The sequence below is a fragment of the Ctenocephalides felis genome, unplaced genomic scaffold (assembly GCF_003426905.1).
Source record: "Ctenocephalides felis isolate EL2017-DRISC unplaced genomic scaffold, ASM342690v1 CF-g0.4_SCAFFOLD_03572, whole genome shotgun sequence".
Classification (NCBI taxonomy): Eukaryota; Metazoa; Arthropoda; class Insecta; order Siphonaptera; family Pulicidae; genus Ctenocephalides; species Ctenocephalides felis.
The window spans coordinates 25,312,306-25,326,640 of NW_020539726.1; the positions used below are offsets into that span (position 1 = coordinate 25,312,306).

The 14,335-nt window shown below is 28.0% G+C and overlaps 1 protein-coding gene across 1 annotated transcript; it reads right to left on the bottom strand.

The window, feature by feature from the left end:
- Positions 1-846: 846 nt before the first annotated feature.
- On the bottom strand, positions 847-13,210 carry LOC113388296 (zinc finger protein 69-like). The gene is made up of 5 exons (XM_026625693.1): positions 13,198-13,210; positions 12,882-13,093; positions 11,315-11,339; positions 5,976-6,252; positions 847-913 (listed from the first exon to the last, which is right to left on the bottom strand). Exons 1-5 carry the CDS (start codon positions 13,208-13,210, stop codon positions 847-849), a joined length of 594 nt encoding a protein of 197 aa, XP_026481478.1.
- Positions 13,211-14,335: the final 1,125 nt, after the last annotated feature.

A 14,335-nucleotide genomic window follows, 5' to 3' on the forward strand; every position in this document is an offset into this window, starting at 1 on the left:
GACGTTTCAAGCCATTCTGAATCGAATAAGACCAAATTTGGAAAAAAGTATGTAGTGTGTGTGGTGTGAACAGATTTTTTGCCGTAAATCCAAGTTTTCTCAAAAACGGCTGAATCAATTGCAAACATTTTAAATCCATTCGATGTATCTCGATGAGGACTAGCGTTTATCAATTTTGCGCGACGATCAGCCAAGCCGCTTCTTTGTAAATAGCAGAAAAGTGGAAAGTTTTTCGTCCACGTTTCAGCCCGCAATTCTGAATCGATTTTGAAAATTCAAAAACTGTTCGAAAGATATTGGTTGGAAATCGACCTGATTAGTTTTTGGTAAATATCGCCCTGGTCGTTCTCTTGTAATAAAATGCTAAAACAAATTTTTTCGATGATTTTTATGAATTTTTTTTGACGATAGATACCATGGTCTTATAGAATCTATATCATACTAAAACTTGAAGGCCCTACGACAAATCGTTTAATTTTAAAAAATTAGTATCGTTTTTTGGCGTTTGTTAAAATTAGACCTTTCATCGACGTTTTCTCAAAAACGCCTGAACCGTTTTCAGAAATTTAAAAGCTATTTGATGTATCTTGATGAGGGCTATCGTTTGTCAGTTTTGTGCAATGTTTTGTTAAAAAATCACATTTCATATTTAAAATAAAAGCTCTTTGAATGCATCTGTAATGAGATTGTATTTTTTTTAAATGTAAATTTTAAGGTGCTTGTCAAAATTTATTTTGAATGGGAACTTTTTTATTGCAATATTCGCATTTGAGTTGAGGTTCTACCCCCACATTGCAACTTCATATGTGTCTATATATATAGAATAATGGGTATATTTCTTTCGACTTAAAAATTTGGTTTTCTAACACCTCTGAGACTATGTAGCTCTCTGTGTCCTTGTTTTTTGAAACCCCTGAAAAAGAAAAATAAATATAATTAGAAAAATAATGACACAAGAAAAATTTTTAATGAAAAAACTCTGAAATAAAAATCAAGTTATTATAAACCAGAGATAAAAATCAGGAAACTAAAGAGCACATGTACCAAAAATAATAGCTTTATTTCCAAGATTCATTTATTTATATCATTTACACAAAATAAATTCAAATTAATTAAACAAATTCATTTCTAAAATTAACACAACAAAATAAATTTACATGTACAAATCCTGCTAATGATTATTTCCAACTATTTTCTATTTCTGCAATTGCGCTTCTCTGAAAAATTAAGACAAACAATAAAAAAATCTGAAATATTTATTTGTATTATTTTTTTTAATTTATTGTATTAAAATAAATTATATATAACTATTTTCTTATCTTTGGCATACAGATATTTCATACATATTTGGTATATTTACAGTCCCAATAAATATTCAAACTAGAACTAGAGGACACTTTGGTATGAAAGACTATAAGAAACTCAGACTATAACTTCTGAAATAATTTATATAATATATATATATATATATATATATATATATATTGATTCAAAATCCAATGCAATCTAAAATTAAGATAAAATAAAAATCACAAACATACGCCACCCACAAGCTTAAAATATTTATGTAAGTAATTTAGAATATTTCCAATAAATGTTGTCTTTATATTTCATAAAATAAAATAAATATTTTTAGATTATTTAAGATCATAATTTGGGATAAGTCATAATATAACTAAATCAACTAACCTATGCAGTTTGGCTAAATTGGACTAGAAACGTCTAAAGTAAGAACTAAATAAATCTATGTATATATGCTACAAGTATACTTAAATTTATTAAATATAAAATGACTAGGTTAAGCTTTGGAATCATTCAATTTGTTATGATATCATCTTTAGAATGTATATATTTCATATGTCTTTTCATATTCGACTTTACGTGGAAGTTTCTATGGCAAATGGACAGGAAAAATGTGGAGCTTTACCACATTCGTATTTTATATGGCTGGACAAAGTGCACTGGTTCTTGTATCTGTAATAAAATAAATCATTTAGGTTTAGTAATATTTTTTATTTATATCATAATAATGTAAGTAAATTAAATGACAAGAATTTGAAACATGACAAACGATGTAAAATTTAAATAAAGATCATAGAATTATGTTTTCTAGGAAAAGTACAAACTCTAGTCGAAAGTTCTGAATGAACTAATTAATTCTGGAATATTTTAAAAATATAAAAGGCACAAAATTTGATTTTATTATTATATACCTTCTTCCACATTTTAGACATTGAAATTTCTTATTAGTTTCATCTACTTCTGGATGAGATGCAGAACAATTCAAAATGTGGCGGTTGAAAGGCAGGTACTCCGTGAAAGACCTCCAGCACTTCGAACAGGTTAAAAAAGTTAAGTCATCAAAATTTAAGCTGGATGGATCTGAAACATCAAACAACTAAATTAGTAAAAACATCTAAAACTGTTATTAAAAAATGTTACATTACAAATGTTATTTATTTGCAAAAATCGAATATTTTAAATTTTCTGTATACTATAGGATACTGTTTCTGAAATATACATTTACTCAAATAAAAAACAGTAATAGAAGAATTTTAAATTAATCAAATTATTAATATTTAATAAACAAATAAATTTCATCAAACAACGCTAATAAAAAATATTAATATTAAAATCAACTGATAAATGTAAAAGAAATATAAGTGATTTTTAAAAAACAATAATGACAAACAAACTTACCTAAAATTAGTCAATCTATCTAAAAACAAAAATATAACATAAAACAGAAAGCACAATCATAAATTATAATATTACATAATAATAGTTATATTTTTTAAAATAAACACAACACAAATTGTAACTAAAAATAATCATTTCATCTAAAGCTGCAGATAATCTGAAAAATATAATAAAAACATTTTTATGATGAAAATTGTTGTTTGTAAATTTTATTACAAATTTTAATGTACATATAAATACATTATTTAAATAAAATAGTATATGTTATTTAATTATAATATTATTTATAGAACTAATTCAACACAATTTCATATAAATAGATCATTTTCATTTTATCTTATTTATGTTTATTTGCAAGTAGTAATAAAATATAGTTTTTATGATTTAATAATCTTTTAATTTTTTTATAATTTGTTTCAAACTAAACAAATAAAGATTTTTTTATTTGTTTCAAAAGTTCATAAAAATAATTTTATCTTTAAGGTCAGATAACTAAATAATTAAAAATATTAATATATATTATATTAAATGTATACATTTAATTTAATAAATATACAATAAACATTTTATATACAATTTATAATAAACTTCAGATAGAATAAACTAATAGTATAGGAAAAATGTATACATTACATGCACACACGCACACTCGCACACACACAGGTTGTGATTTCAAACTTCCGCGGGTAACTTGGTATGCAGTAGTAATATCAATTTTCATTTGAACTAGTGATGTATGTATCCATCGTGCCATTAGGCAAATTGCTGGAACTTCCTGTATTGTAATGAAATATACGAAAAATGTTGAAGGTTTTCAAATATATTATTATAAATACTGTAACTTTCAATATTCTATTTTATAGACAACATATATAAGCTCATAAATTGGACGATGACGTTTATATAAAATAAATATAAAGTAAATAAAAAAAACTTAATGAAGCGGAGTTACACTTTTCTAAAAATTATATAAACTGAATTACAATGTTAAAATTACTTATTCCAAGTGAGCTTTAGAATTTAAATTAAAAAAATATATTTTTTTTTGCTTTTTGTCAATACAAGTGTAAGGTTTTTCCAATCATTTAAATCGGATGCTTCGTTCCCTCAAAAACTACCAATTTTTGCACATTTAGCCCTATATCGTCTGCACCTTTCTTTGGCAAAATCTAATCACTATTTCTCTTCATCATTACGATCTAAACGTTTTTTGAATCATTCAAATCGGATGGTCTGTTCTCTCAAAAACTTAATTTCTATTTCTGCACTCTATGCTTCGTATCTGCAAACGGGCTGGATCTGTCCTTGCCAAAAACTAATCAGCACGTCTCTACCTAAAACTAATCAGTAAGAATCGATTGATCCGTGCCCGAAATGAAGGACAAAAAATTGTGGACATACACACACACACATGCTTCCATTTTTTCTAAGGTATGCCAAAATGTTCAGAAACCTCTGGAACATAAAGTTTTCATATCGTTGGAAAATTTCTCACGCTTTTCATCCCTGAATCGACTTGGAGTTTAACTTAACTCATAGGCCTGTCTAGAGTGGCAGTAGTGATTAAAATTGGTGGGCATTATAACCGTTATAAGTCATCAACGTTTCATTATGTATTCGCAAACAATGTCTTTTCAATGTACAAAATTGATGACTCCTGTAAGAACAATAATTGCAGAAAAAATTACGTTCTTTTCCACATTCAAAACGTAAATGTCTTTTCAGAGACGTGTGTGCTGCATAAGACTTGTTACATTTTTCACAAACATGATTTTGATAATTCGGGTTTAAGATTCCTTTTGTAGTCATATTGAACTGTTCATAGACAAAATCGATAGAGCTACCTGAAACAAAAATATTTGTAATATTAGTTTTTAGTGGATATCGATCAACTTGTTACCTGAAACACACTGAATAAACAGGTAACAAATATCATATATACGTATGCAACTATAGTGAACAAATATTTATTTGTAATAATTTATTTCAATAAATTGTAAATAACATAATATATAAGAATATGTATTAACTAAACTTACTGTAAATTGTAAAGATATTTTAATATTAAATAAAAACATATTAGCGAATCGTACCTACCTTTTGTTTTCAATATATTACCAAAAAATATTATATATATATATATATATATATATATATATATATATATATATATATATATATGAGATTCAATCTTGAAATGTCAGGAATGGGCGGTTATTTTAAAAAAATGAACTTCGAAACACTGTTTAAAACTACTTGGTAATTCTCAGCGAAGAAGTATCATTTCTCTTGTTTATACTATTTTTGTACAATTGTATAAAACATGATTCTGAAAAGCGTCTCTGTGATACGTTCGACTCGTGATTTAAAATTGTAGCAACATCGAAATTGAAACAATAATTCAAGCTAATGATGTGGTCCGTTATCATCGTTTTATTCTAATTTTTATTTTTGGAGTTATTAAAATGTTGTTTCAGGCATTTTATTCAATGTTGTCCCATTTCGCCGACATAAGCAGCCTCACAGTTCTTACAGTCAATTTTATAAACAATGTTAGAGGCATGATCTACACTTGTGGGTGATTTTAAATTTGAAAATTCCGAGTCCGATCAATATTACAGACTAAACGCAAATCCGCAAAAGTAAACAGTTTTTTTCAAAACGGGAAAAGATTTTTAATGTATGGAAGACATATAGTGCCAACAAACTTGTTATCTTCTTTTTTCTGGGACACGAGGGAGGGATGATAGTGTTTTGTGTTGAGGGATAGCAATTATTTATTAAAGTTTTATGGATTAAGGATATGTTAAAAATTTAACATTGTTTATCTAAAAGTAGAATAGCATGATCAACTAAATTGATGATAGTACCAATTTTCATGCTAGTTGGATGATAGGATTGAAAATTAAGATATCTGCCAGACCATGTTGGTATAATAAAATTTTTATAAATTTTTACAGTTTTTTAATTGATGTATTGCCTGATTGAATCACACATATTTCAACAATATATACATATATAGACTTTATCCTGAGGTAGATTCACTAACATGCAACTCTATAAATTAAACTTATTAATTAATAACAACTATAAAACCATTATAACCCTCTTAAAATATATAATACTAATATTATTTTACATAAAGATAACTAAAATATACGTATTTATTATTTTTTTCTAAAAATACAACAGTTCTTTGTATAAAAATAGGAATAAATACTTATCTAAGAATAATTATCAACAATTATCAACGACATCAACAGTTTTTATAGTACCCTTTGATATGTCTCAAAGCATGTCTTTGAAGATTGATTTTTTGATGACTTTTATAAGGACACATGGAGCAAAAGAATTGTGGATCTTTTCCACATTCCAGTCTTAAATGTTTTTGTAAACTTTCTCTGTGTCTGTAGACTTTTTGGCACTTTGGACACTGCCATTTAGGAACACCGTCTTCCATGGTTGGAACCGTTTTGGAAAATCTTCTCCTTATATTTGGTTGACTAAAGAAAGTTGCCATGTCGACAAAAGCTTGCATATCGCGAAATTTACCTGGAATTATAAAATATTTTAATATGTTTTTTGAGGGTACAAAAATCAGTGAAATTAATAGATATGTGGGATAGAAGGTAGAAGAAATTTTTACAGACATTTCGCTATTTAATGCAAAATAGTATTCGAATCTATGAAAGTGAATGAACAAGCAAATTCAATGATTTTGTATATGTACAATAGAATGTAATAAAATATATGTGCAATATTTATATATTCCACCAATATATTTATAAACTGTTTCTGAAAAATAAGTGATATGTTTAACTTTTTACAGCTTACATGCTTTTTATGTGTACAATACAAGTTATATACAATAAAATTAAAACCCATGTTCAATGTTACTCTAATAATAAAATAAAATATAAAATATAATTTAGAAGCAAATTAGCAATTGCACATTTATATTTACAGTATTGATAGAAACAAAACTTTGAATTTATACCAAAATTTTTTCAATATGTTTTGAAAATTTATAAAATCCCAAACAAAAAAATTCATGTGTTATATTTTCTGGCCTATATTTATTTATATACAATTTTGCTAAAATACTTATATTTATTATTCATTTTTAAAATAAACCGTGATAGACCAATTACTTATTACAAAAATTATAATAAACCAATTACCAAATAAACTTATTATAATCCATTAAAAATATATGAAAAAATACAAGTGAATGAGAAACATCTGTCTAAACTTGGTCAATAAAATTCATATATATTCAAAATAACTGATTTATCTTCATTATTCTGAAATAGTTCTCAAGAAAATAAAAAAAAATATTTACAGTATTTACATATAGATAATATATGAATAAATATTTCTCTAATTAGTATATTTATAATAAAATCTAATATATTATTTAAAGTATTTTAAATAATTTATTACTAGCCTCTCATAAAACTCTGGAATATCACCGTAAATTTTTATTATAGTGAGTTAACTTATATATGTTTTGTAGTATTAATTATTAGGGGAGACTGGGAACGGTTGTGCCAAGGTACTGTAGTAACAGTCGTCATAATAGCTAAAATATACCGATTTTGAAAATATAGGGTTCAAAGCAAAAAAATATAAAGTATGTTTGTGCGAACAAGTTTCCGTTATTGCATTAACTCCGCATTAAAGCCATACATTAAAATGTTCTGTAGACAGTATTTCTTTTGAAGAGTCAGAAACAAGTTTTTTTTATTCTATTTCTTTTAATAATAACATGTTACTTGTGTACAAATAGATCACTTTTTTGTTATTTTGCTGAAAGTTGAACATTAGTAGTTACCTGCCTATACCAAAAACTAATCAGTACGTCTCCACAAATTAATTTCCATTAATACAAATAAAATGTTTTTTGAATCATTCAAATCGGCCGATGTCATCAATCATTCGAACCTGCCATTTTTTGCACTTTTTGCTCCGTATCTTCAAAACGGCTAGACCTGCCTTCGCCAAAAACTAATCGGTTGATCGGTGTTCCCGATATCGCCGACAAAAATTTGTATCCGCACACACGCAAACACACAAACATCATTTTTTTCTAAGGTATGTCAAAATATAACCTTTGAAACGTAAAGATATATAAACATTTTCATTTTCGATTTTTATGTTTTGAATTATGTTTTGTTTTAAATATGGATTTCAACATTTAGTAATAATTATCTATTACTGATGATGACTTATGCAAGAAGAGAAAATGCAGAGAACTGAAAGTCGAAGCACAGAACCCAGTGGCGGATCCAGGGGGGGGGGTCACGGGGGTCATGACCCCCCCCTGAGTCTGTTTTAGGACTTAGATAAAGCGCTAATTCAACAACAAAATTACTTCATAATGATTTTATTTATGTATTTTGTTACCAAACACATTTTATAACTTGAATATTTAACTGATTGTAGACGAATGACGGAGTCAAAAACCCTAAAATTTAAGGATTTTTTAATCGTATTGCGAATATAAGTTTTATTTCAGTTTAGGAACAAAATTTCATTCAAAAATAAAAAAATTAAACTCGTTGTGAGTGGTCCTTATGCATGAACTTTCAGTAATCCTAACATCTGTAAATAGACAACTTAATCAATATATAAACTAGTGGGGTGTATGGCATTGTGCCTTAAGGCAAATTGCTGGAACTTCCCGTACCTTAACAAAATTTTCGAGAAATACTAAATGTTTTCAAATAGATTATTATAAATATTGTAACAATGTCTGATATTTATAAGAATTATATAAACTGAATTGCAAAGTTAAAACTATTTATTTGAAGTATATAAGTTTTCAACTTTAGTCAGAATCAATACTAAAATCTGAATTATTTTCGATATACAAAAAAAAGTTTTGAAAAAAAAATTAAGCCAAATTTTTTTCAAAAGCAATTATTTTGCCAAAACAGCAGAAAGTTCTTTGAATCATTCAAATCGGCCGCTCAGTTCTCTTAAAAACTGCCATTTTTTGCACATTTAGCTCAGTATCTTCGAAATTGCTGGATCTGCTTTTGCCAAAAACTAATCACCTCATCTCACAATCATTACAAACTCAATGTTTTTTAGATTATTCAAATCGGATACTCCGTTCTCTCAAAAACTCGATTTGTATTTTCTGCACTCTTTACTCCGTATCTCCGTAACTGCTAGACCTGTCTTTGCGAAAAACTAATCAGCACATCTCCCTATCAATAAGAATCGAATGTTTTTTAAACCATTCAAATCGGTTGATCCGTGCGCCTGAAAACGTGGACGAAAAATTGCGGACATGCAAAACACACACACACATCAATTTTTTCTGAGGTATGCTAAAGTGTTCAGAAACCATCAAAACGTCGAGAAATGCAAAAAAAAATCATTTTAGATTTTCGGCCCATTACTATAACTACCCTACGGAAAGTTATTAATGACTGATTTAGAGAAGTATAACTAATCGCTGTAAACCATTTCGAAGTGGGAAACTATTATTGGGAAATTTTTTTTTCAACTATAGTAGTTATTTTTAACTTCCCGAAGGAGGAGTTTATGTTTTCATCAAAAAATCCGATTCGCTAATTTTATGTTTTCTTGACGTTTCAAGCCATTCTGAAAATTAAAAGTAGACGATTTACTTGGTTTATCGATAGAGTACTTGGTCTTAATGAACATACTAAACCATTAAAATCCTACGGCAACTGGTTCAATTGCCTTTAGAAAATACTCTGAGTTAACGTCTTCGTTTTCAATTATGTGTGATATTGTAAATCCACTGGAAATACCTTGAATCCCTCATAAATTAATTTATTTTTTACTGATTAAGGCGATTATTAACACATTTCGGGAAGTTTATGTAACTTGCCTAAAGGCAAAATACCAATACAAACTAGTTAAAAAATTGTTTGATTATTACACATTGATGGAAAACGAACACATACAAACTACGAAGCCGAATACATACACATGGTGAATTTTTTAAAAGCGCGGCCAAATAATCCAAACTTTAATTATCATAAGTAAAACCGCTTGTCGCAGGCCTTATTATAGTTTAGTACGTTCATTTAGAGCAGAAAATCTATCGCCATGCAAAGTTTCACTTAAATCGCCAAAAAAATGACAATCTATTATGAAAAAGAAACGACTTGACCGATCTTCGACAGAAACCATTTATTTCCAAATGATATCAATCGAATAAAAAACGGTTAAGAATTTTTGACAAAAACATGGACGATAATTTTTCCACTTTTCTGCCAATAGTAAAGAAACGGATCGACCAATTGTCTCAAAAAACTAATCAACGCAAGCGCTTATCCAGTTTCATTTTATAGTTTTTAAATTTTAACATCGGTTTAGACGAGAAAACATCGAGGAAAGATCGAATTTTGACTCACGTCAAAGACGCAGATTGTTTTTTAAAAAGTGCACATATATAAGGTAAGGCTAAGTAAATTTGAGCAATTATATTGTGAAAACTAAACGAAAAACATAAAAACCAATAAGACACATTAAACAAAAAACCATCTGACTATGTTTTAGTACAACCTCCAGTTAATTCATCACTGTAAAAATGTTTTTCTTTTGCTGTTTTTAAAAAAATTGTCACTTGGTCTTTTTTTACCCCAAAGGCGTGGAAAGTCGGACGGCGAGAGGATAAACAATCCAATTTACTATTTTTAATTTTAAAGGGATTTAACGAAATAATAGCTACATTACTCAACCAATGAAAAATATGAATTTTATAGATACATTTTTCACAGAGATAACTCTGTATATAATCTTGATTTGATATTTTGTCCAAAATAGTCACCAGCAGAGCTGAAGTAAAGATTTATTTAATTTATCTTTTGTAAAAATGGTTTTTTTAACGTCGTAAGAATCAGGGTGATGGCTGGTTGTACATTTTTCCTCTACTTTCAAATATTGATGTTAAGAAATCCTTAACTTTACTTGTTTTTGAGATATCGGTGGACCTTTTTACCCGCAAATCTTTAAGCCCCGCTCTATCTTATATATATGTATATATATATATATATATATATATATATATATATATTTGTTACATACTCATTGAGGACTATAAAAACTTTTCAATTATGACCCCCCCCTGACGCTGAAGCTAGATCCGCCACTGACAGAACCAGAAGACAAGGAAGTACAAGTTAGGAAAGGAAAATTCATAAAAACGAATATAAAGTGATTAATGGCCATTAATTAATGGTAATAAAACGGTAATGGAAATAATAAACAAGGGAGGGGAGGAAAATCATAGATTTTGTGGTGCTCTCACACCATGAACCTGCCTTCGAGCAAACTACTATTTATTATTTATTATTACTAATATTCAACAACAGTTTAACATTCTTAAATTAAATATATTTTTGATGTCTTCTCTCGCAATGCTTCTGCATTGTGATCTTTTGATGACTCCTATAGGCACACATTGGGCATTTAAATAGTTTTTTCTTTTCCACATTCAAATTTCAAATGTCTCTGAAGAGTCCTTTTATGCCTATAAAATCTGTTGCAATTCGAACAACAAAAACTTGTCGGTGAAATATAGAGATTGTTTGGATCGTTAATATCGTAGAATTGACTATTCTGATCGTACCCAGTATTTTCATAGAAGCTGTCACCTGAAAATAATAATAAAATGTTAATAATAAAGTAAAAATTAATATATTTTTAATCAGAAAAATTGGGATATACAATCAATATACCTGACGCGTTTCGTGTAATAAGTTTTATTTAACTTATGATCGATCAAATTAAAATAAATACTATAAATATGATACACAATAATAGTATAATGCTAAAATACACGCTAACTCTTTGAATTTTAATTTTAATATTTAATTTAACAATATTATTATTATCAAGTAAAGGGTAAATTAATAATAACAAGGCCATATAAGTATATACTCATTCAAACTACATGTCACATATATTTATTTCATTTCTTCTTTTGTTAAATTATTATTATAATAAAGTTATATAAGATATTCTCAGATAATAATTTCTCATATTATTATATGATAGCAGCTTAGCACAAACTTCTTTTGCTCTAATGATAGTCTAGTGTTATTAGTCTAATGTTCATTATATTATAAAAATATCTGAAGACATCAGATAGTGTAAGGCAGGGCACAAAGGTCCAATTTGCCTTTGAGCAATTATATTGTAAAAACCAAACCAATTATATCACAACAAATGACACATATCAAATTAACAACCATCTTAGTAAATGATCAATAAAACTGCCGGCTAATTCACCATTGTAGAAATGTGCTATTTTTGCTGTTTTTCCAAAATATGTCCTTTTTACCCCATTGGCCTAGTAAAATCGGACGGCCAGGGGTCACTAAGTCCAACGTCTTCATTTTAATTTTAAAGGCATTTTACAAAATAATAGCTACTTTATTCAAACAATGCAAAATATAAATTTCATGCGTACTTTTTTTACAGAGATAACACTGCATACAACCTTGAATATTTTGTCAGAAATATTCATCAGTATAGTTGGAATCACTATTTATTAATTTATCTCTTGTAAAATTGCTTTTTTTAAATTAATTTACTTTTTTATTTACTATTTTTTATTGTTCACACCTTTGCCATGGTAAAGGTTTAGTTGGTCCTTTTTACCCCACGCACATGTAAGCTTTTATCGAGGTTATATAAAAAAAACTGTTAAATCTAACTTAAAATTAGCAATACTTTTTATAAAATAATTAAATAACCTATACTTAAAAATTATATTAAAGTCTTTTAAAATAAACAACAGTGCTCACAACCAAAAAAAACTAACAACGAATGAAAATACTTATGTTATAGATTTTCAAATCTGGGTTTATATTCCCATAGCAACAGCGTAAGAATCGAGGTGATGGCTGATTATCACCCTTTTCCCTCTACTTTCAAATATTGTTGTTAAAAAATTCTTAACGTTATTTATTATTGAGATATCAGTGGTAGACGTTTTCGCCCGCGGACCTTCAAGCCCCGCTCTACCCTTTTATAATATATATTTTTCCATTACTATTTTAAAACGTAATTATGTTTTGCATAAGCATGTTTTTGAAGTCGAACTTTCTGGTAGCACTTATATGAACACCAACGACAGCAAAACTTCGGTTCTTGTCCGCATTCTAGTTTAACGTGACGATGTAAACTATTACGTATTTTAAATGACTTAGAGCATTTTGGACATTTAAAAAGTTTCCAGAATTAACTCCTTCAGGATTGTAGATTTGTTTACATGTTGCATAATGTTTGTTCCTTGCGCTTAAATAAGCGTATTGTTTTTTGCAATTTGGGCAAGAGAATACCCATTCTCTAGTATTCTTTTTTTCAGAGTCCATCGATGTAGTATCTGCGTAGAATCGGTTTCCTAAAAATATAGTATAATTAATACAATTAATCATACGAATATGTGGTCCAAAATTATAAAAAAACCTAAGGCGTAATAAAGTAATTGTAATAAATAAATCTTACCTAAAACCTTCATGTTGAGCAATAAGACTAAATCAAGCTAGTTGTAATAAAAATTTATTTGTTACTTTATTATACAAATTACAACACATAGAAATATTTTTCATAAAAAATACATTAAAGATACCAGTCGAGAGGCTGTAAAAAATACTTTGGAAGTATTATCACAAACTCATAGGATTCTTAAGTTCTAATCTGTTAGAAAACAATCAATATTTATTAACAAAGTGTCTCTGACTCAAATATATTATTTCTCATTTATACTATTTTAGGTTGTATCAAAACATATAATTTCATATACATCATAGATAGTCCTTATACTACATGGACTGCTAGTCCTCATATGTTTTCCATTATATAAAGTGTACAAAGATAGAAGGGACTGTCACTTGCTGAGCGTTGTCGACGATCGTGGAACTCTCCCGATTGATTAAATGTCATATGTCATATGTTTTATTTACTTCGCGTAGGGTAATTTATTGTAATCGTCCAAAAATCGAAATTGAAATTTTTTACATTTCTTCACGTTTTGAACGTTTCTGAACATTTTGGCATACCTAAAAAGAATAGATGTGTGCATGTGTATGTGTATGTATGTAGTTATGGATACAATTTTCGTCCACGTTTCGGGCGCACAAATGATCTGACTTAAATACTTAAAAAAATATTTGATTTCTATTGATAGAGAGATGTGCTGATTAGTTTTTGGCAAAGGCAGGTCCAGCCGCTTCGGAGATACGGTGGAAAGAGTGCGGAGTATAGATATCGAGTTTTTGAGAGAACGGAGCATACGATTTGAATGATCCAAAAACACATTCAATGCGTAATGACGAAGAGAAGTTGTGATTAGTTTTTGGCAAAGGCAGGCCCATCCGTTTCGTAGATACTATGCAAGATGGTAGTTTTTGAGAGAAATAAGCATGCGATGTAAATGATTCAAAAAGCTTTCTACTTGTGTTGACAAAACGATTGCTTTTAATTTCCAAAAAAAATTTTTTGAATATCGAAAATAATTTGAATTTTAATTTTTTTCTAGCTAAAGTTCTAAAGCCTAATGTCATAAACTTTGCAATTCAGTTTATATAATTCTTATAAATATTAGACAATGTCCATTTTAAATTCGATTAATTAAGTTTTGTTT